Genomic DNA, 24,914 nt, shown 5'->3' on the forward strand with positions numbered 1-24,914 from the left:
TATGCGAGTGCCGCGTATTAATTGTATGACGCGGCCTGGTTCGAACAAAAATAAGTAGGTTCTGTATTGGATCTAGATACAATTTACACTTTTTCATCTGAATTCTGAAACATACTCGTAAATATTTATTATCTATAGTAATTTAAGTTATGAATGTTGAGTAGTATTTACTTTGGAATACAAAATCACTCAATAAATACACAATAGACACAATTTAGATCAAATATGTGACATTTTTTTCAAACGAACATATTACTGTTGACACTGACAGCTCGTTATCATATCGTAGTAACATTTTACTCACATCTTACAAGTTACAAGCATTGTTCGGATACGGCTGAGTGTACCTACTGTAACATCAGTGTTACAGGGTTAGGTATTAATTCCTTATAACTGGCCAGTATTTTAATGCGGATCCCTAAAAATATATTCACAAGTCGCAAGCTCTTGAAATCGACCTAATCTAAACACACGGTCATAATTTTTGCTTTTTATTACCTTTTTTCGGCGAGTCGCTCTTATGGTACTTGACACTATCGAATACTCGATAGCTAAACACAAGAGTTCTATTTCAGATGCGTGTAAAAAGGGCGTAGGTTAATTTAAATAAGGTGACACATACGTCATCTTGTTAAAAATTATAATAATTTAAATTATGAAATGACGTATGTTAATGCAAAACGTATGTACAAAAGTCTTTTTATTTTGAAGATCTATTCGTGTGAATGTTATGGTTTTAAAATATAAACCTACAGGAGTTAGTCAAGATTTGGAGCCCGAAACGACTGGCTGGATACGCGTCGTGACATTTAGCCAGAAATCAGTTAATTGTGTCTTTATCTCTTAGGTCAAATCTATATAGGTAGATTAGCCTTGAAAGTGAATTATAGCAATAGTGTGATTTAAAGTGACAATAGACTGTGTAGAGATTTTAAGTGTTTAAAGTGTTTGTTTTCTAATAATGTGTAATTATGTTCAAGTAGAATCAGTGAAATCAGGAAGTGTTTAAACTTATTTATAATTTAGTTTTAAGTAATATAAAGTTAATCATTTTATCCCCTTAGGTCATCACGTCGGGTGTTTTATATTTTTTTTAGCTTAGTCCAGCGTGATTCGCGAAGGGTTAGGGAAATCGTCAGTGGACGATTCGTACGTAGGACAAAAATAGATCTCTTCTGCAAAGTTCCCGAGTCGAGCCAGCGAGCGAGAGTACGAGTGAACGAGAAGAAGATTATAGGGAGCCCTTCTGGCTACTTTCGTATGTCATGATTTAGCTCGTTATTATTAAATTAGCTATGAAAGTGGATAAAACACTCTTAAAATCACTTTTACTTTGATCTGTTTGCATGAATTGAATGTTGACATTGCAGTGAAGTTGTTTTGATGGAGGAGCCGAATACCATACATCATACACTCAATCAAATTTTGGCTCTTTCCGACAGAATGACAAAATTGTAGTGTCACGCATTTAATTGCTTCTTTGATCCTATTATTTGTGAGTAGATAGTGAACCACAATAAAAAACTATACACACACACACCCATGTATTTTGTCCCACAAACATAATACATGGACACACACACTCGATACACACCACACTACACTTACACACACAGCTGACACACCACACGTTTAGTCCATTTGCATACACACACTTAGGTACACTCGGAAGAAGGTCGGTGGCCGAGAGTAGCTCCTGCCGCACCGGGCGCCGAATCTGGCTTTGGCCTGAAGTATCTGACGTGTCAGTGCTTCAGAAGTCCGAAGCCTTTACACCACACGTTAGGTACACACCCAAGGCCTGAGTTGTTTGTATTTCTGCAACATTTCGCTCTGTAGTCCTGGGATTCAACCACTCGATATGTGCCGACCCCTGACGTCTGATGTCGTGTGTGAAGGTAGAGTGCTCTCTTTCCAATTTAAGGGGCTGCAGTACAGTGGATGTTGTAGAGTATAAATGATATTCAGAGCACCTTTGGACAAATTCACACACTCACTAACTTTGTCACAAATACGCGGCTGCATGTCGAGTTAGGGAAAAGCGTAAATATCGCAGCGCGTAGATAGCATGGCGTAGTTTATAAATGCATTGTGCGTAAATATATTTTTGAGAATGTCAGGAAAGTGCAGTATGCTGAAGAATGAATACCTAGGTGCGATGGTTTGAATGTTTTTCATGGTTAGATAGGTATTGCGCCACGAAGGATTGTCGGACGCGTAGACGGGCATGTTCCATTCTCAACGTCACGCGAGGCAGGGGTGTAGGCGTGCAGGAGCCCCTTTTCATTCCAAAACAAAGTAATAACTTAGGTTCCCCTTTCTAGACCTATGGTCTTATATCACAAGGTCCCTTGTGGTCGGGTTTTATTTTAGGTTGTTGTTTGTTTCCTGTGCGACGGAGCCTATGAATATTTATTTAAGTTAGAAAAGTACTTAGTTGTTTAATTGTAATATAATTATATAATGTATTTGTAAAATCAGGTAATTAAGTCGATTCATTAATATTATTCTTAGTTTTAAGCCCCATGCTGTTTTCGGGTGAGTTGCATGTTCATTTATGTAGTTAGTTTTTTTTATTTTCCATAATTTATGTCTGCTTGAATTTTATTGTGTTTTCATGGTTTCATTTTATACGTACAATTTTATTTCAGCACGGTAACGAAATGTATTCGTGATTCTAACGATATTTTATCACAACGTAGAGGGTTATACATTTTAATCTAGACGATCACAAATATATAGGCCAATATTGGATAAAGTATTTCTTAAAAGCCGTAGGTTTATTGCTTTTACAGTGGTGCCGTGACCAGGATTCAAGTCATTCAAAATTAAATTAATTCTGTTAATTTAATTACTTGAAAACGGATCAGAGTTATTGTTTACTTAAATTGCTACACATATCGTATGTTCTTTATTTAAATCCAAATATCAGGATTCTTCAAATCGTGAGGGCGTATGTTAGATTCATGTAAGTAGTAGAGTGTAACGTTTGTTTATTGTTATTAATGTATTTCGTTTAAACATCGGTCAAAGGATATTGAGGGCGTAAAAGTACGGTTTAAAGGGTTCTTATGACTCTTGCTTAAAATCAAAATTTAATTCATAATTTCTTAAATATGTTCCTATTTCCTATTTAGATATCCTCACAATTTTAAACTCTTCGATTCTAAAATTGTATCGTCTATCTGAGGGCGCTCTGTAACATCAGTGTTACAGGGTTAGGTATTAATTCCTTATAACTGGCCAGTATTTTAATGCGGATCCCTAAAAATATATTCACAAGTCGCAAGCTCTTGAAATCGACCTAATCTAAACACACGGTCATAATTTTTGCTTTTTATTACCTTTTTTCGGCGAGTCGCTCTTATGGTACTTGACACTATCGAATACTCGATAGCTAAACACAAGAGTTCTATTTCAGATGCGTGTAAAAAGGGCGTAGGTTAATTTAAATAAGGTGACACATACGTCATCTTGTTAAAAATTATAATAATTTAAATTATGAAATGACGTATGTTAATGCAAAACGTATGTACAAAAGTCTTTTTATTTTGAAGATCTATTCGTGTGAATGTTATGGTTTTAAAATATAAACCTACAGGAGTTAGTCAAGATTTGGAGCCCGAAACGACTGGCTGGATACGCGTCGTGACATTTAGCCAGAAATCAGTTAATTGTGTCTTTATCTCTTAGGTCAAATCTATATAGGTAGATTAGCCTTGAAAGTGAATTATAGCAATAGTGTGATTTAAAATGACAATAGACTGTGTAGAGATTTTAAGTGTTTAAAGTGTTTGTTTTCTAATAATGTGTAATTATGTTCAAGTAGAATCAGTGAAATCAGGAAGTGTTTAAACTTATTTATAATTTAGTTTTAAGTAATATAAAGTTAATCATTTTATCCCCTTAGGTCATCACGTCGGGTGTTTTATATTTTTTTTAGCTTAGTCCAGCGTGATTCGCGAAGGGTTAGGGAAATCGTCAGTGGACGATTCGTACGTAGGACAAAAATAGATCTCTTCTGCAAAGTTCCCGAGTCGAGCCAGCGAGCGAGAGTACGAGTGAACGAGAAGAAGATTATAGGGAGCCCTTCTGGCTACTTTCGTATGTCATGATTTAGCTCGTTATTATTAAATTAGCTATGAAAGTGGATAAAACACTCTTAAAATCACTTTTACTTTGATCTGTTTGCATGAATTGAATGTTGACATTGCAGTGAAGTTGTTTTGATGGAGGAGCCGAATACCATACATCATACACTCAATCAAATTTTGGCTCTTTCCGACAGAATGACAAAATTGTAGTGTCACGCATTTAATTGCTTCTTTGATCCTATTATTTGTGAGTAGATAGTGAACCACAATAAAAAACTATACACACACACACCCATGTATTTTGTCCCACAAACATAATACATGGACACACACACTCGATACACACCACACTACACTTACACACACAGCTGACACACCACACGTTTAGTCCATTTGCATACACACACTTAGGTACACTCGGAAGAAGGTCGGTGGCCGAGAGTAGCTCCTGCCGCACCGGGCGCCGAATCTGGCTTTGGCCTGAAGTATCTGACGTGTCAGTGCTTCAGAAGTCCGAAGCCTTTACACCACACGTTAGGTACACACCCAAGGCCTGAGTTGTTTGTATTTCTGCAACATTTCGCTCTGTAGTCCTGGGATTCAACCACTCGATATGTGCCGACCCCTGACGTCTGATGTCGTGTGTGAAGGTAGAGTGCTCTCTTTCCAATTTAAGGGGCTGCAGTACAGTGGATGTTGTAGAGTATAAATGATATTCAGAGCACCTTTGGACAAATTCACACACTCACTAACTTTGTCACAAATACGCGGCTGCATGTCGAGTTAGGGAAAAGCGTAAATATCGCAGCGCGTAGATAGCATGGCGTAGTTTATAAATGCATTGTGCGTAAATATATTTTTGAGAATGTCAGGAAAGTGCAGTATGCTGAAGAATGAATACCTAGGTGCGATGGTTTGAATGTTTTTCATGGTTAGATAGGTATTGCGCCACGAAGGATTGTCGGACGCGTAGACGGGCATGTTCCATTCTCAACGTCACGCGAGGCAGGGGTGTAGGCGTGCAGGGAGCCCCTTTTCATTCCAAAACAAAGTAATAACTTAGGTTCCCCTTTCTAGACCTATGGTCTTATATCACAAGGTCCCTTGTGGTCGGGTTTTATTTTAGGTTGTTGTTTGTTTCCTGTGCGACGGAGCCTATGAATATTTATTTAAGTTAGAAAAGTACTTAGTTGTTTAATTGTAATATAATTATATAATGTATTTGTAAAATCAGGTAATTAAGTCGATTCATTAATATTATTCTTAGTTTTAAGCCCCATGCTGTTTTCGGGTGAGTTGCATGTTCATTTATGTAGTTAGTTTTTTTTATTTTCCATAATTTATGTCTGCTTGAATTTTATTGTGTTTTCATGGTTTCATTTTATACGTACAATTTTATTTCAGCACGGTAACGAAATGTATTCGTGATTCTAACGATATTTTATCACAACGTAGAGGGTTATACATTTTAATCTAGACGATCACAAATATATAGGCCAATAGTTGAATAAAGTATTTCTTAAAAGCCGTAGGTTTATTGCTTTTACACTACTACGGTTCGCTTATTAACATAAGCCCATATCGTAATGTCGCCCACTTGCTTGAAACGCACCATCACGTCAAATTATAATTATTTATATGCAGTTTTATAACGGTTGCACTAAACATTGAATATTTTTTCAATTTAGGTTAATTTCTCCTTATGTGAAATACATTTCTATGTCTTACGATGAACTAATAAAGAAGTATTTATAACTACTATAATAGGTAGCAGGAAATTAATGCTTCGGAAGGTTCAACGGGGCTCCCACGCACAGCTAAGACCGGCAAAATCCGAAAGGATGCCGTAGAGCAATGAACAAAAAAAATAGGAAGCTATGTTAACCTGAGTAACAGAAGCCTGTCTAACCGCTCTAGTCTTTCAGCGCTTCAAGGTCGTTTGAGCTTCCAAACGTCACAATTCGGAAGCAACCAAGGGTTGGGGCGACGGGGTCGCACTTTCACGAGGCTTCCACGCGAGCCGAGCGCGCCACTCGCTCAGTGCTCTGACCGCCGCACCGCACGAAGCACGAAACGCGAACTATTGACCATTTGTTTTGTGAACGAGTGATCTATGCCAGATACGATAGTGTTGTGCTTGTAATGTGGCAAGTGTGGGATACGAGAATGATAAGGTATTATTATAGTTTGATTTATTGGAGTTTTATTGTATTTTTTTAATTGAACTTTTATATTTGTATGTTATTTATTTCTTTAACAGATTATTTCTGTCAATTACAATTTGTATTTTATTTAAAAATAATTTCAATAATTAAACTGAAAACTTTGTCTTTTTAGAAGTGGCAAAATACTATAAATAACATAAATATATTACTACCTATATATAACTGAAAGATAATGTTGTAAATGAAAAATCTCACTCTCTCGTTGAAGTCTATCGTACGTAGAATGGAGATGTTCGTGCGCACAGGGTCTACGCGCCGCTACGGAGCGTAGCGCGTAGCCTTACTTATTTACACGAAAATATTACACTTTTTAATTAATATTAAATAATAATGAAGACATTTATTTTAAACTTCATGTATAAATACACGTATACACTATGTACTTCTATTGCCTTGTTTTTTCTGCCTAAACATGGAGTGACTAATTACTGTGATATCGGTCAATAACTGTAGCAATTTCCCTTTTATATGTAAACCTAGCTTTTGCCCGCGGCTTCGCTCGCGTTAGAAAGAGACAAAAAGTAGCATATGTCACTCTCCATCCCTTCAACTATCTCCACTTAAAAAATCACGTCAATAAGTCGCTCCGTTTTGCCGTGAAAGACGGACAAACAGACACACACACTCTCCCATTTATAATTAGTATATGGATTAATGGTCCTTAAATTAATACAAATTAGTAATCCTTATAATTAATTTCTCTGCGCGGTGTATGATAATTATGTTTCGGACTATGAATACACTAATGCAGTGTTATGATCATTTTGTGTGGGTGAAAGTAATCTAGCAAAAGTTATTTTTAGAATCGGCAAGAGTCAACGCTCGAGTCTGTCTTGTCTAAATTTGGCAATATGCTAATTTTATTGTTTTTATGTGCATAGTCGAAATAATAAACATATTATGGTGATTTAGCTATATGTTACTAATGGTTTGGCGACTTTAATTGCCAAGATATATATATAAACTAAGAATGCACTCATTTTATTATATTTTTAAAATTTTAAAATTAAATATGTTATAAAAAGTACTGTAATGTTTGGGTTCAAAATTTTGAGCTAAACAATTAATATACCTTTTACAACAATGAACTCTTCCAAAGACGACTGAGGATATAACGTCTTAGGGCTACTTGTAATCGTTATCAGATGACGATAGATTTCTAACAATAACAATAATATATTGAACATGAAAATGTTATTGCTCAAGGTGTGTATTATTTTATTAATACAATGTTGAAATTGTTTAAGCAAGAGATCTTGTAATAATATATATACTTCACAAATGTAATTGCAATAGTTGCAAGTTTCTTGCAGCGTTCGAAGGATGCAATCCGCAATCGCTCTAGCGAGCATTAATTATTAGGACTAACTAATCCGAAGATTTACGACGTGAAAGGAAACCTCTAGACGAACTTATAAATCTGGCCGTGTATTACTTGACAACGAATGTTGAGCAAGAAATAGGTTCTATAAACGTTAAATAAATCAAGTAAACATTAAATAAATGCATGTCATATACAGAGTGGGGCCTGTAACAAAGGCGAAGAATTGAACTGTAGGCTATTCTCCTTATACTGATCAACATTTGTTCAGTGACTTTTAAAGTCTTTAAATTTTTAATTTTTCATACAAAATAAATATTAGCTTCAATGTACGCCATTATTGTTGTCATTGACGTTGTCTGTCACACTTTAGATTTAACAGAATTCGCAATACATTACCTCTTAGAAAAAACTTTCAAGGGTGATAAAAATCAAAATACAAGTTATTTTTAAAAGTCGCCGAACAAAAGTTGATCAGTATAAGGAGAATAGCCTAGAGTTCAATACTTCGCCTTTGTTACAGGCCCCACTCTGTATAAAGAAAAAGACGGATAAACGACGACAGACGTGGAAAAACGGAGCACTCGATTCCAGCTCGGAACACTTGGAGGCCTTGGTCACTTTTTCTTTGCATATGATATTTATTTAATGTTTATAACATAATAGTAGTGGGACTACTTAAAAAAAATACAAGTTAAAATATTTTTTTATGAAAATAATTTACATACATACATACAGTCACGCCTGTTTCCCAGAGGGGTAGGCAGAGATCACGGATTTCCATTTACTACGATCCTGACAAATCACTTGAAAATAATTTAATTTGTTCTTAGTGCGTTTTCACATTATCCGATCCGATATCGGATGTAGGATCGATATCCTATACATTATACGCGCCATATTCGATTTTTTCCTTTGAAATTCTTCCTACATCCGATATCGGATCGAAAACGGACTTAGGGTTGATCAAGTAGTCTATGACATGATAGATGCTTGTAATGAAGTTTCCCGTACAGAAAAAAATAAAATTGCGTAGCGTAGGGTCATTGCGCTGATTTTCGTCCCTGCTCTAGTTTTCGTTCACTTGACGAAATATTTTTGACGGAATAATATGCTACTTGCAAATCACCATTTTTTTATCCATAGTAGTGTGGTTAAAATAACCCATATTCAACTTTCTTCTAATAGACGTTTACCAAAGCTATGCAAAATCTTCATTCCATATCTATTCGGCACTAAATGACTTATTAAAATCCTAACTTGTATGACTTACTGTGCGCTAATTAAGTTGTTAGCGCATCTGATTATAGAGTTACTCAGAATATACATCAGGTCCAATCCTCAATGCAAGAGAATTCAAGAGTATCCAATTATAAAGCTACTAGCTTCTGCCGGCGGCTTCGCTCGCGTTAGAAAGAGACAAAAAGTAGCCTATGTCACTCTCCATTCCTTCAACTAATTATCTCCAATTTAAAAATCACGACAATTCGTCGCTCCGCTTTGCCGTGAAAGATGGACAAACAAACAGACACACACTTTCTCATTTATAATATTAGTATGGATTGCTCCAAAGTCCAAAGACGTTTTCAGAACAGTCTGTGCTATGAACTTAATGCTAGTGCATTACTTTTCTCTACATTTGATCTATACGCACATATAAATATAATTCTGAAACTGCACTGAAACGTTAACATTTAATGTAATTTAAACATAAAATTCTCATGTCATTATCCTTGCGAAAAATCAACATACCGTTGCTGCATCAACAAAACAATTAGGAAACTGTTTACACCCAAAAAAAATATTTTGTAGGAATTAATATTAAAGAAGGCGCCACGAGTTACCAAACTCAAGGTTACTAGTTTAAGGTTATAGTTACGAAATATTCTGTTTGTTAAAATAAGAAGCAACCAACCGTTCGGGTACATTCTACAGATTAATAATTAATACTTAAATAAATTAAAACCAATGATAAAACATTTCGCATTGACTGATTAAAATTATACAGTCACACATTGGGTGACACAAATATCGTATATTGTATATGTAAATTGTATGGAGATCTTGTACCAACCAATCAAAAAATAATTAAATCCTATAATAAGATTTACCTTGACTTTAAAAATATACTGTATAAAACATAGACCGGTATAATTGCCAAATTGCAAAATTTGGCTATTCTAAGTTTTGACGTTTCTATATCGTTACTCATTACCTTTATGTAATATTTTAATGCATGCTACCTCCACATTGTATTTAGTCTACATATAAACGTTCAACTTTCAAACAATTCATCCATTTCTCACAAAATACGACATGGCGCCAACCTTCTTAAAGCGATATTTGTATAAAATGAGCGCCTAAGTCCGTTTCACATTATCCGATCCGATATCGGATGTCGGAAGGATTTCAATGGAAAAAATCCAAGATGACGCCTTTAATGTATGGGATATCGGTCCTACATCCGATATCGGATCGGATAATGTGAAAACGGACTTAGTGTAACATTAAAATGATAACAAAATCAAAATTAAAATGACAACATAATCTCATTAAAATGATAGTACTATTTTTGATTAATTTCAAAAAGACATAATTTAAATAAATATATTTTTTTATTTTACCCTTTGCTGATTAAAAAAAAAGTTTTTATAGTGAGTGCCGAAGAACAAAAGAAACAAAAATATATGCGATATCTATCGAATCTTATTTCTTAGCAGACACGTAAGTTCCCGATAGGTATTTTTCTTTATTATTTTCCACGAGTGGTCAACTGTTTACAATGGACGACAGCCGTGACGCAACGCGGGCGCATCTCGACTGTTGACCGCTTGCGCAAGCGCCAGATTCATGCGCGGTTCAACCCGACCGTCACAGAACTGTGATCAACAGATCTCACAGAAAAAATATAGATTATCTGTACGAGAAAAGAGTAATCTTTGGTGCCATTCAATCTTATCCCTATCCTGGATGAAAAGCTTGTATATTAGGACCAAACGAATTCCGTCTAAAAAGCCAACCATCAAGGGTTTTTTGACGTAATAACGTCTAATAACTCGTTACTACGGGCAGCATGCACGAAAAAGATGACGTCATTGTCCCGTTTCCCAAGAGAGCGAAAGCGCCATCTATTGGCGCGCGTAGGAACTAAGCGGCTGATCGATGCGCTCGGTATGGTTGTAGCGTGTGGCCTGAGTAAAGGACCACAGCTGCGACAGATGGCGCGCCCGTGTTTATTATTTTTGAGTGTTTGTAATTTAAAAACATGAAAGATTGCATTAAAATAAGCATCTTTTATAGAATGAAGTTGTTTGAAAAACCTACTTATTTAGGAGTTAGAGCAGTACGAAGTTGCGAATTTTCCCATAGTATAAACTAAGGCGCCAGAGACTTAATAAATTTACGATGATTTTTTTTTACCAATATAACCTATGTTAATATTGATAAATCATATAGAACACGTTTAAATAAGGATGTTTTGTTATATAAACTTTTTCTTCTCCATTAATATTTACTGAGATATTAGGGTTCTAAGATTAGTAAATGGCACTAGCACTTTAATAAAATTAACGCGTGTCTCGCAAACGGTCTAGGATACAAAATGACGACTTTTATATAGGTATAGGTTAGGTTCGTTAGGTATCTTCAAACGGCCGAAGGCTCCTATTCTGTGCAGTTTCTATAATAAGCGGGGCTCCGTCGATATCGCTTTCTGTCTCTGGCGCCTTAGTAATGCTACGGGAAAATTTTGCAACTTTGCACCACTCTAAGTGCGTTTTCACAACGCACTAACTCCTAAATTAGTAGGTTTTAAAAAAAACTTTAATTTATAAAATATGCATATTTTAATGCATTCTTTCTAATAAGAACAAAACACTATGCTAGAAAGAGTGCAGAGGAAGTTCTGTAGGCACATTTACAAACGACTGTACGGATATTACCCATATATGTATCCATCTCTATTCGTAACAGGAATGGTTGGTCTTCAAACTCTAGAAACCAGACGGAAACTGCTGCATATTATGCATTACCGCCAACTGTTTCACCATAGAGTAGATGACCCATCCGTGCTTGAGAGAATGGGGCTGCAAGTGCCAAGAGCGAATGTGGTGGTTGGCATGCCGGGTCTATACTACTGTAATGTTTGACGTTATCACGTTAAACTACCGTCCGTAAACCGACTTTACAGACAACCAATTTTTTTTCTATATACTTGGCATACAAATGAAAACTTTTTTTTTTTCACTAGCTGTTTTAATGCCAATCAATTTGATTCCCATTCAATATCAATAGTTGCACTTACGATAATGAACTAAAAATCTACGTATTTTTTGTCGTTATACCTTACAACGAACCTTCTGCAGAAATATACTCTGTGTCGGTCAACGATGCCGAGATTGCCCGCTTTATGGTTCACAACAAGTCCATGTAAGGTGCGGTGCGGTGAATCTGCCATTCAACAATCCGACCATTGCGTAAGAAGAAAGTTGCAAAGGATCCTGCTAACTGAACTAGGTACTACTATAAAGTACACAACACGTATATCATATGGCAAAAAAACATAGTTACGGCATCTAAAGGCACGGCAGCCGTACTCCGTTCAATTTCTATGTTTATAGCATGTTTATAGTATACCATTAGAGTTGACGAAACTCTGTGCAAAATATATCATCACATGCATGAACTTTCTGCCTTGCGGCTATGCATTACTGATCTTCATTAACCTCTTAAGTGCCATACCATAACCTAGGCATAACGTGAACATTTTTATGCAATAATGATTCTTATACTGCAGCATTATTTCATTTCTAATTTTAATTTTCCCATACCCTCATAAGAAAAAAAATTCTAGCTTTAACTCATATAACAATACAAAGGGCCTGACGCCTGTTTATATACCACTTTTTAGGGTTCCGTAGTGAACTAGGAACCCTTATAGTTTCGCCATGTCTGTCTGTCCGTCCGTCCGTCCGTCCGTCCGTCCGTCCGTCCGTCCGTCCGTCCGTCCGCGGATAATCTCAGTAACCATTAGCACTAGAAAGCTGAAATTTGGTACCAATATGTATATGTATATTAATCACGCCAACAAAGTGCAAAAAAAAAAAAATAAAAAAAAATGTTTTATTAGGGTACTCCCCCCATACATGTAAAGTGGGGGGCTGATATATTGTTTTTTTAATAATTTTTCGAACCCCAACGAATGTTGATATATTGTTGGATACTGCTTTTAATGTATTTAGATGGCAACAAAATGAAATAAGGGTTTACTAAGATCTATTATTTTAGAAATCGGTTCCGTAACAAACATAACTAAATAAATGTACTGTTCTGAACTTAAATGCCTTATAGTCACTATGAGTTGCCGTTCAGGTTTGAGGAGTTTGGTTCTGTCAGCAGTCCGTCCTGTTCCGTCCTGTTCTTATAAAAATCCGTCCGTGCCGTTCAGATTTGAGGAGTTCGGATAATCATCAGTGCACCAAATGTCACTGTTCTTAGCACTGGCAAAGTCACTAAAGCGTTGAAATTTGCAGTGCACCAAAATACTGTTCTGATATATCAATCACGCCACCATCACAGAAAGTGCAAAAATCACTGTTCTGGAAAAATGCTGTTCGAAAAAACTATAAGCGTGCCGTTCAGATTTGAAGAGCCATCATCAGCAGTTCCCTGCACCTACTTGTAAAGCATGCTGAGGCTAACCATATGTATGCCTTTCAGATTTTTTCATTTCAGGACCATCCAGAACGTGTGATATCAAAAAAAAAAATTGTTGGATAGGACGACTTGATAACCGTCCTTCTTGAGATATGAGGAAAAAATTAATAAGGGTTTGCTAAGATCGTTTTTTGATAATATTAATATTTTCGGAAATAATCGCTCCTAAAGGAAAAAAAGTGCGTCCCCCCCCTCTAACTTTTGAACCATATGTTCAAAAAATATGAAAAAAATCACAAAAGTAGAACTTTATAAAGACTTTCTAGGAAAATTGTTTTGAACTTGATAGGTTCAGTAGTTTTTGAGAAAAATACGGAAAACTACGGAACCCTACACTGAGCGTGGCCCGACACGCTCTTGGCCGGTTTTTTATTATTCATTTTTAGGGTTCCGTAGTCAACTAGGAACCCTTATAGTTTCGCCATGTCTGTCTGTCCGTCCGTCCGTCCGTCCGTCCGTCCGCGGATAATCTCAGTAACCGTAAGCACTAGAAAGCTGAAATTTGGTACCAATATGTATATCAATCTCAAATTAAAAAAACTTGGAATATGTTTTGGAGTATGAAAGAAGTCCTAAAAAGTTGTCTTCCACTCAATCTGAAAAAGAAAGTAATAGACTCTTGCCTACTCCCAACTATGACGTATGGTAGTCAAACATGGAAATATACCGAAGATGTAAAAAACAAAATTAGGACGTGTCAGAGAGCTATAGAACGCAATATATTGAAAATAAAACTGAGGGATAGGATAAGACACAGCGATATCAGAGCAAAGACCAAAGTAATAGACGCTTTGGAATACTGTTTAAAATCCAAATGGAAATGGGCTGGCCATGTTGCTAGAATGCACCCCAAAAGATAGACAAAGGTGGCCACGCTGTGGAAAGGACCAGATGGCAAGAGACGACCAGGCAAACCCAATGCCAGATGGTCAGATGAACTACGGGAAACAGACCAAGATTGGCCCAATACTGCGCAAGACAGGAATAGATGGCAAGAGCTGGAGGAGGCCTTTACCCGAAAGGGGTCCTAACCAAATATTTAGGCTATAGAAAAAAAAAAACAATAGTACCTAACTTACAACTTTTTTTTCATTTTTTAAATATTTTTGTATCGCTTTGGTTATGGAATAAATGGGCTTTTTATTTTATTTTATTTATTTATTTATTATGTATATCAATCACGCCAACAAAGTGCAAAAATAAAAAATGGAAAAAAATGTTTTATTAGGGTACCCCCCCCCTACATGTAAAGTGGGGGCGGATATTTTTTTTCATTCCAACCCCAACGTGTGATATATTGTTGGATAGGTATTAAAAAATGAAGAAGGGTTTACTAAGATCGTTTTTTGATAATATTAATATTTTCGGAAATAATCGCTTATAAAGGAAAAAAAAGTGCGTCCCCCCCCCCTCTAACTTTTGAACCCTATGTTCAAAAAATATGAAAAAAATCACAATAGTAGATCTTTATAAAGACTTTCTAGGAAAATTGTTTTGAACTTGATAGGTTCAGTAGTTTTTGAGAAAAATACGGAAAACTACGGAACCCTACACTGAGCGTGGCCCGACACGCTCTTGGCCGGTTTTCCTGTACTGAGTTAGAGAGCTTTCAATAAACAAAAAATCGTATTTATAAATTTAATAATCGCAACGACAGCGTTACCGTTAGCGGTTGATGTTTCTAATTCTACAAATGGAATTGCAGATTTTCGATATAGCTCATGTCACATAGGTCAGGGCGTAGGTCGCAGGCCGCGGGTCATCAACATTCGGCGCTCGCGCAACAGATCGGTTACTGGGCCGATTATTGTTATGTAATGTAATTCGAAATTAATTGCGACTTCAAATTACCCTCAGGCGAGAAAAGTGATGACTCATTGTCAGGAGATGCGCGGATAACAGTTATTAAAATCGAATTTAGGTCTGATTACGAACTGACAGAGTTCGTAGACACTTTTACGCATTTAAAGGTTACTTAAAGTTTGGACAAGAAATGCGAAGCCGAAAGTGCAGTTTTTAAATACCTATGAACGGAGGCTCTAATTTTCGGTGATACGCGCCTTTGAGTTGTCATTATCTACGCGCAAATTCGTTTTGGGCAGCTTAGCTAGTGATGGGAAAGTGTTATCACTAAAATATTAATATTTGTAGTAAAAACATAAGACTTTTTCTCAACGCCTGTGGTTGTGAAAAAAAACGGATAGATGCACTTTGTGTGCATAACATACGTAGCTTCTTAGTGACAAGTTTTACTACCTATTCGAGACTTAAGTATTTATCGTAAAACTATCTTAATTTATCCATATTAAAGGAAAAAATGGAAAAATATTGGTGGCACCATTTTTTCTATCTAAATGAGTAATTATCTCCATATCCTTTTGTACACACGTCTTGGGGTGAATGTTTAGAATCGTTAGCAGACGTTTCTGCTTAATAAAAATTAATTTATCTTAATTTATCCAATTAATATTGGTGGTTTTCTATCTAAATGTAATTATCTCCATATCTCCCTTCTGAATAAAAAATAAAATTGTTTACTTGAATTAATTTACATATCAAAGCAATTAATTTACATACAAATAAGAAACCAAGAAATCTTAATGTAAAGTATCAATAAAGCCCTAAGTAGTCTATGTGTTTTTTTTTTTTTATACAACGTCGGTGGCAAACAAGTATACGGTCCGCCTGATGTAAAGCGGTCACCGTAACCTATGGACGCCTGCAACTCAAAAAGTGTCACATGCGCGTTGCCACCCCATTAGAAACTTGTACACTCCCTTTTGCTGTGTTAAGTACAATGTGTGTTGTGTTAAGTACACAGCAAAAAGGAGTGTACAAGTTCCAAGGAGGGTTCGGGTTGCCGACGACTCAAAGGACAATAGACGGAACAAGTTAGTTCCGTAAGTCCTCCCGTCATCAGCACACCGCACCCTCGTTGAGCTCTGGCAGCCTTACTCACCGGCAGGAACACAACACTATGAGTAGGGTCTAGTGCTATTTGGCTGCGGTCTTCTGTAAGGCGGAGGTACTTCCCCAGTTGGGCTCTGCTCTAGATTCGTGCTTCGTTAGACTAGACTCGGTGCGGACACTTTGATTAATATCTCTCATAGTTTACTTGACATTATATTATACATACAAACGTGTTGAACAAAATGTAAGTACTTACGACCAATTTATCATACACACATGCAATGGACATTGTTAATTTGTTTAAGTCATGCTAATAATCTCAAATTTGAATAATTTGTTTCAGTATATTATAATTATGATTACTCCTTAGCATAATAATGTATATTATTGCCCTATAATCATAGAGATATACCTATATAATACTGTGCTACTTAGTTTAGTTCCTTATGAATCAACTCGCGCATATTGGTACGCTACAAACTATCATACTCTACTAAACTATTTATTGTGTCGTAAATTCATTAACAACAAAAACTATCGATCATTTATTATTTTTATTGCGAAGGATTTTAATCGTAGGTATAGGTACTTGTCTTAACAACACTCCATTTCTCAACGTGTGGTTCGAGTAAAATACGACGTTTAAGGGGTTACACGATAATAAAACTTTACGATCGGACACTACGTGACGAGAATTTCATTAGTGCAATTCCAATTACATGCCTATAGATTAAGTAAGTTACTAGCTATTGCTGAAACCTTACTTGAATGAGAAATAAAGCACTGATCGTTTGAATATTTATATCCTATTAAAAGTATATAGTGTTTCATAACGGCACCAAGACGAATATTGAATTTATTTTTTCTATGAGACCAGTTCGCGGACAGTTCCCAGTCAGCTAAATTTCCATACACGTTACGCTTACCCTATCAATTTATCAGCTATTGCCAAGCTCGATAGTGTTCCTACACCGCTACACACCCAGTCGTTGAACAAAGATAAGTGGCTGCTTCACTAAACCTAATGGGTCTGTTAGCAGCATGATTGGTACCCCCGAGGTTAGGTAAAAGCTCCAGCTTACGAAACCTTCGCACAAGCACAAGCCCCGAGCACAGGTGCTCTACTTATACATACTTAAGAACACACACACGTTGTGGAGCGATTTGGAAACCTATACTCGTGTAGGTGCCTATATTGATCTAGATTCTAGACGCGTGCAGGATAAAAACTTGCTCGCATTTACTGACCTACCATATCTGGATCTAGCAATAATAGCCTCTATTTCAATGCAGTAAGAACTTGAGCTCATTACTGATTGTACGACAGCTTGATTTGAGCCATTAGCAATAAATGTCTTATTTTGACATTTCGGCCAGTGCCAGGTGTCAGTGTAACATTACAAAAATTGCATTTAATTGGGATAAAAAACGGCCGATGTCGTTGTGAACTGTCATTGCTGAATGGTCGAGTTTATTACGATTTCATTTATTTTAACAGCGAGCAATCAAGCGTCAAATCCAATCGTAATGCATTCTCTATTTTTAATAGTACTTACAAATAAGATCTTGCAATCATTTATTTTATAAACATAGAGTATTAACATATATAAGCTAACGTGACAGCCTTAAAATGTATGCATACATAATTCGACATAGTAGGCAGTAAAATGTACAAGAATGTCTCGTGCCCACACACATCACATTTGTAACAGCCTGTTAACTGTTATTCACCTCATGTGTTAATGTTTGTGAATGACTCCAGCTCCATACCCATTAAGTCAAATGCCAGACATTACTGATAGTGGGTACGATTATGTGCTGTTCACGAGTCTTGTATGATGTTAAGGTCGCTAGGTATAGGTAATTATTATTGGTTTTTTTATCCAACCAAATACTAAATACAGGCCGATGCAATAATTATCAGTTCATTAATGACATTCCTGTTTTTAGTCATTTCAATAGGTACCTACCGCTCCAGCTCCAAGAACCGCAACCAAATTTGTCTTTTCATCAGATTTATATTAAGACGATATCTTATAAAATATGTTTGATTTCTCTTCATTAAATATTTTATGATTCCTGTGACTCCTGCGCTGTGCGTGAAAGTCAAACTGAATCGTTTCTAACAAAATTCATAGGTACTAATATTATAAATGGGAAAATGTGTGTGTCTGTTTGTTTGTCCGTCTTTCACGGCAAAACAGAGCGACGGATTAACGTGATTTTTTTAAGTGGAGATAGTTGAAGGGATGGAGAGTGACATAGGCTACTTTTTGTCTCTTTCTATTTCTAACGCGAGCGAAGCCGCGGGCAAAAGCTAGTTTCTCATACATACAATAGGTACAACTATTGTAAATATATTTTGCACCTATTACTGCTTGGTCTTTGTTTGACCCAAAGTTTAACCGGTAGAAAGAGATTTACTTCGCGCGCATTTTGTAAAAGTTATGCTAATTAATAGCTATTTTAATAATCGAAAACTTGTCAAAGGCGTTTACCATAACAAAATTTGTTTGTATTTACCTATATTTATTTAATAACCTATAAAAGCGTCTTTCCGACAAGCAATAAAGTGTGACTTTTTGGAAATGTAGCAATATAATCATCATTTTGTTCCAGGGCGCTAGTGTTAGCGCTATGGTGCGCGCACGCAGCGGCGGTGACGCCGCTGTCAGCGGCCGCGGACGACAACGAGTGCGCGCTGTACCTGGCCGGCCCGGGCCGCACCTCCGCCTTCGACTACAGCCTCAACCTGCTGCGGGGCAACTTGTGAGTACTTGTGGCAACTTGGACATCAATTCAATGGTATTGTTCCGGGGCGCTAGTGTTAAACTTAGCGTTGTCAACAGGGTATCTAAGCCAACGTCACAAACGCTTACGGTCAGTACCAACGAAACGCAACGGTCACTGTAGATTTTTGTGTCTAGCAATATAGAGACGCAAGTAAGTGTCCCCTTTTCTAGGAAACGGTCTTCATATTCACCATCACCTTGTAAAGTACCGCACTGCCCTAGTTTGTAAACATCTTGCCTACAACATCATTAGGTACCATTAACGTCTGTCTACTTAATCTAAAAATCAATAATAATTTTTAAATGAGGTATTATAGCGAGAGAAATAATTACAACTACACTGCTGTGTATGATTCTAAATTAAAGCATTCATTTTGAAACATACATAGTTATTTAATTGCTACACCTGCCTTTTTTCTTACGTCACGTATTTGTTATATAATACGTACAAAAAATAGAGAAGATTTTAAATTACACTTCTTTTACTGTCGTTGCTTCAGAGTTGCGTCGCTGTATATTTCGGTCTAGATAATTGTAGTGTTATGTAAAACAAGGAGTGCTTATAAACTCAACATAGGTATCTAATTTCTGAGAAGGTACACTTACCTCGTGTTGAGATACAAACACAACATACGTAACAAGACCTTTAACAAATGCTACACTTTCGTGAGCAACTTCTTGATAATGTCGAAAATTGCATAAGCCTGCACCACAATCGCTAACACTGTTTATAAAAGAGCGCAGAGAAACAAAATAAAAAGGGCATTCCGAACTTGACGACCTTCCTTTGTTTATTTAAGTCTGGTTCGAATCAAACAGCAGATACGGTATACTGATTACTGTGAACCATCAAAACATTGTAAGAAACCAAATGAACTTGAAAGTATTCACACTTTTTAGATCGCTTATCGAACCACGATTGATCTAAATCTGAATTGACTAAGCAACCAGTTGTCAATATCACAATAGTGTCGTACATGCAAATTTGGTGTAACAATACTAGTGTCAATGTAAGTTGTTTAAGACTAGTACCAGTGTGTCAACAAGACAAGATTATTGTCAAACGACGACTTAACATCTTAATCTATTTTCGGTATAAACCAGCATCAGTCTACTGCCTAGACAGTAGGGACTGCCTATTTCACAACGCTGTGTGAAAACACTTTTATGACTAATATTTGAATGTACGGATACGTACGTTAAGTTAATATATCGCGGTTGGCAACACATTTCAGTCATACGGAGACCTTTCATCAGGCAGGAGTGCACTCTAGTGCATGGATCTATTCGCTGTAGTCTTACCGCGTAGTCTTATCAATTGAACCATTGGGAATTTTCTTCCCAATAAACTTACTGATTGTAAGACTTCACTTTTTTGTACGAAACCAGACGCGACAACTGATTCGACGGAGCTCCGCTTTTTATTTTTATACTGTTTGCCCTTCGGGTGGGAAGAAAATTCCCAGTTGTTCAACAAAGTTGAACATGTAACTCCAATAGATTAACAGGTGGGGACAAAAGTAGCTAGTAGTAGTAGTTTGTAGGAAACAGTTTAACTTTGCCCCTATTGTAAATGCATAGGTATTCATATAAAATGGTGTTACAATATTTAAAAACAGCAATCGTTAAATATACATTAAAAAAATATTCTAAAAATTAAAGCGTTCATTTTTAGAACCGCTACCTGAAACTTGAACGAATCAATTTAACTGGTTCATGTTTGGGACACAACATTAATGGATTGAACGAACTAATTTGATGCAAAATTCATTTATTTTAAACCAACCTAAAAGATGAACCAGTATATTTTCCTAATTCAAGTTTTGGGTACAGATTCTTTAGTTGAACAATCGCGTTTTCATACAAATATAAACTTAAATAAATCCTTATTAGATAAAAAAGCTCCGTTCATCTTTTGGTTAAACGAACAACAAACAACCAATTTGGGTTTACCCTTGAATCGCCGACAGACACTTGTTCGAATATTATTTCAAAGACAACGTTTCAAATAATTTAATTTCATCGACAGTTCATATCGTAGAACAATCGATACAAGTAAAATCAAACCGTAGACTTTTATTTCGTAGATAAGTTATTCCGAGTATACTTTATATCGTAGTATTTTGTTTCATATTTTTTCATTTCATTTTGTTTTACATTAAATACAATTCCTTACGCATAATATTATTTCAATTATGATTTTTTCTAAAATTTCACAATTTGTAAACTGTTTGTTTGGTCACAGTTCTAACCTAACCTAAACCTACTTAAAAAAAGGTTCGTTGTTGTGTAGGGTCGCAGTTGTAACCTAACCTAAACCTACTCTGCAATACGTTTGCTTCTGTGTAAATACAGGTCGAACCTAACCTAAACCTACTCTATAAACTATTTTTTTTTGTGTGTGGTCACAGTTCTAACCTAACCTAAACCTAATTTAAAAGCCATTCGTTGTTGTGTAAGTTGCAGTTCTAACCTAACCTAAACCTACTCGGTGAGCCGTTTGTTTCTGTGTGATCACAGTTCTAACCTAACCTAAACCTACTCTGAAAGCTGGTCGTTTTTGTGTGTGGTCACAGTTCTAACCTAACCTAAACCTAATTTAAAAGCCATTCGTTGTTGTGTAAGTTGCAGTTCTAACCTAACCTAAACCTACTCGGTGAGCCGTTTGTTTCTGTGTGATCACAGTTCTAACCTAACCTAAACCTACTCTGAAAGCTGGTCGTTTTTGTGTGTGGTCACGGTTCTAACCTAACCTAAACCTAATTCAAAAGCCATTCGTTGTGGTGTAGGTCGCAGTTTTAACCTAACCTAAACCTACTCGGTAAACCGTTTGTTTCTGTGTGATGTGTGCCAATGGTCACAGTTTAGAGGTAATTATGGACGTATGTGATATGTCACGATAAAATAAACAATTTGAAGATTCCTAGAACAGAAACATATTTAAATGTGTAGTACGATAAATTTATTTATTTATTTAAACTTTATTGCACAGTAAAAAAAATGTACAAAAGGCGAACTTAATGCCAGAAGGCATTCTCTACCAGCTAACCTTTGGGCCAAACAGAGATCTATAAGAGCTTAATAGGTGCAGGAAATGTCGCAATGACGAGAAATGGAATACCTACTAAATAACCATAAATGATTATATATATCATACAGCTTACTATTATATATATTAAAAAAAATATACATACTTAAAATAATATAGATACCTACTTACAAATACACATAAATATACATACGTAACATTATATATACATAAATAAATATATATATCTGCCTTATAATTATTACGACTCTTAGTTATGAGACTTTTCTAAAAGATGTCTGCGCAACTTGATCTTAAACAGATACTTGGTCTGACTTTGCCTTATGTCAAGAGGGAGATCATTCCAAAGACGAATCGCATGCATAGTGAAAGAGTTGGACATGGATCCGGAGCGATAGAGAGGCACTGACAAAATGAGTTTCCGGGAGGAACGAAGCTCACGGCCCGGCTGTGCGGTGACAAACTGAAATTTAGACCGCAGGTACTCCGGTATTGCTGGGTCATTTAGTATACTGTACAGCATACACAGCACTCTGAGGCTCCTGCGGTCCCGTATTCGGAGCCAATTAAGTTTCCGGCGATAGATGGAGATATGATCGTACTTGCGGAGGCCAAAGATAAACCTTATGCAACTATTTAGAAGTCTATCTAACCTGTCTAAGAGTCCTTGCGAAAGATTTGTAAGGCACACATCACTATAATCAACGATTGGAAGCACAAGAGCCTGTATGAGTAGAATTTTAGTGCTCGTCGGCAAGAAATGTTTAAATCTGTATAATGATCTTAATGTATTTGTAACTCTGCGACATACGTCAGAAACTTGTGGCTCCCAGGTCAAGCCCCGATCGATGATCAACCCCAGGTTCCTCACTTGCGATGATAGTGGTATTACGGTACTCTCAAAGAGAATGGGTCTTACATGTGAGAAGTCAGAGAGTAAAACAGAACGCGGAGTCCCGAGAACGATAGCTTGACACTTAGACGGGTTGACATCGATCCCAAAATCTTTCGACCAGGATGCAATGCTATAAATGAGAAAGTTTTGTAATAATACGTCGAATAAATAATTGCGATGTTTTGTAGTTCTGCTGTTTGAAGTACTTTGAAACGAATCAGCGATGAAGAAATAGTAGTTGAATAGTATTTACGGTAACTAAGAAAAATTCAAATAAGTAGTAGTTGAAACGAAATTACTCGAAACAATTTTACTCGAACTAAAGTTTCGATGATTTGTTGTCGATGAAATGATATTCGATGAAAAGTTTGTCGGCGAAACAAGGGTACACCACCAATTTGATGTAATAATAGTACGTCTATATATTTTATTCGAATTTATAATAATATTAGAAAAAAAAACCGGCCAAGAGCGTGTCGGGCCACGCTCAGTGTAGGGTTCCGTAAAATCACTCCCCACTTTACGTGTAGGGGGGATACCCTAATAAAACATTTTTTCCATTTTTTATTTTTGCACTTTGTCGGCGTGATTGATATACATATTGGTACCAAATTTCAGCTTTCGAGTGCTAACGGTCACTGAGATTATCCGCGGACGGACGGACGGACAGACGGACAGACGGACATGGCGAAACTATAAGGGTTCCTAGTTGACTACGAAACCCTAAAAACAAGCCTTTGGCCATAAGTTGACCGTCGTTCAACTTTTGGCTCGAACGTACAAAATTAGAACCATAACATGACCAGCACATATCTCATAAATTAAGTAAAAAACGAAATTCTTAATAATGTAAACAATAGAGATATTAGTCAAGAATATTTAGGGAGTTAAACCGGGTCAATAAATAAATAAATAAAAATAAATATTATAGGACATTCTTACACAGATTGACTGAGGCCCACGGTAAGCTCAAGAAGGCTTGTGTTGTGGGTACTCAGACAACGATATATTTAATATATAAATACTTATATACATAGAAAACATCCATGACTCAGGAACAAATATCTGTGCTCATCACACAAATAAATGCCCTTACCGGGATTCGAACCCAATGCATGTAATATTCGATTTTTTATGAATTAAAAAGCTTAAATTTTGAAGGGCTTCCCTTAATAAGAAATCCATACAAAATGCGATTTTGGCGTAAAGCGAAAACTCGACGACCGCTCATGGACTTGTGCATGGCTCAATTGTCTGACAATACAAATTTTAGCTTCGGCGATGAGTTGCTGCGTTTGAGAAAAATACTCCCGGGTGCGTAAAATAATTCGAGAATTAATTATTTTGATTTTTAGACCCATCAGTCATCTTCTGGGTGTCGGTCATGTAATGGTGCAACCACCCAATTTAATAGTAACAAAAGTTAGTTATCATTTATCAAAACCAATAAGGCTATAGCCGTGCTCAATATGGATTAGAACAAACTCTTTAACAGGTCGTAAAATTAACTCGTGCCCTTAAATAGATGCACGTAAACCGGACCTACAGATACAAAGCATTCGAATACATTGTATGTTCAAACATCGTACCTTGTTGCTTTGTACAACATTGCATGGCGACTTTCATTCAAAAACGTGTCCATGAAATAATTATATCAACTAGCACTTGTATGCTACAAGACGTTTAGGTACTCAACTTATGCACCGGTGGGCCTATCAAAACCGCTGTCAACTTTCGGTACGACTCCCACATTATCAAACGGAACAACGGCCAATTATTGAATTCCGTCTAAAAACGAACAATATTTAAAGTTCTCCGTTTCGAGAACAGGAGATTTGTGTGGGCCGTCTGACCACGCAGCTTACCGTTGGGTGCAATGTCACCTGCGCGGAGCGGGTTCTTTCTCCGCGTTG

The 24,914-nt window shown here is 36.5% G+C and overlaps 1 protein-coding gene across 1 annotated transcript in view; it reads left to right on the plus strand.

Annotated features, from left to right (window-relative positions):
- Nucleotides 1-6,123: 6,123 nt before the first annotated feature.
- Nucleotides 6,124-24,914, plus strand: part of LOC125242208 (peroxidase) — a 43,847-nt gene continuing 25,056 nt past the window's right edge. The window contains exons 1-2 of the mRNA XM_048150930.1: nt 6,124-6,268; nt 18,885-19,034. Coding sequence (XP_048006887.1) covers nt 6,237-6,268; nt 18,885-19,034 — 182 coding nt within the window. The 5' untranslated portion in view covers nt 6,124-6,236. The remainder of the gene's footprint in view (nt 6,269-18,884; nt 19,035-24,914) is intronic.

This window comes from Leguminivora glycinivorella, chromosome 2 (assembly GCF_023078275.1).
Source record: "Leguminivora glycinivorella isolate SPB_JAAS2020 chromosome 2, LegGlyc_1.1, whole genome shotgun sequence".
In the NCBI taxonomy this organism is placed as follows: domain Eukaryota; kingdom Metazoa; phylum Arthropoda; class Insecta; order Lepidoptera; family Tortricidae; genus Leguminivora; species Leguminivora glycinivorella.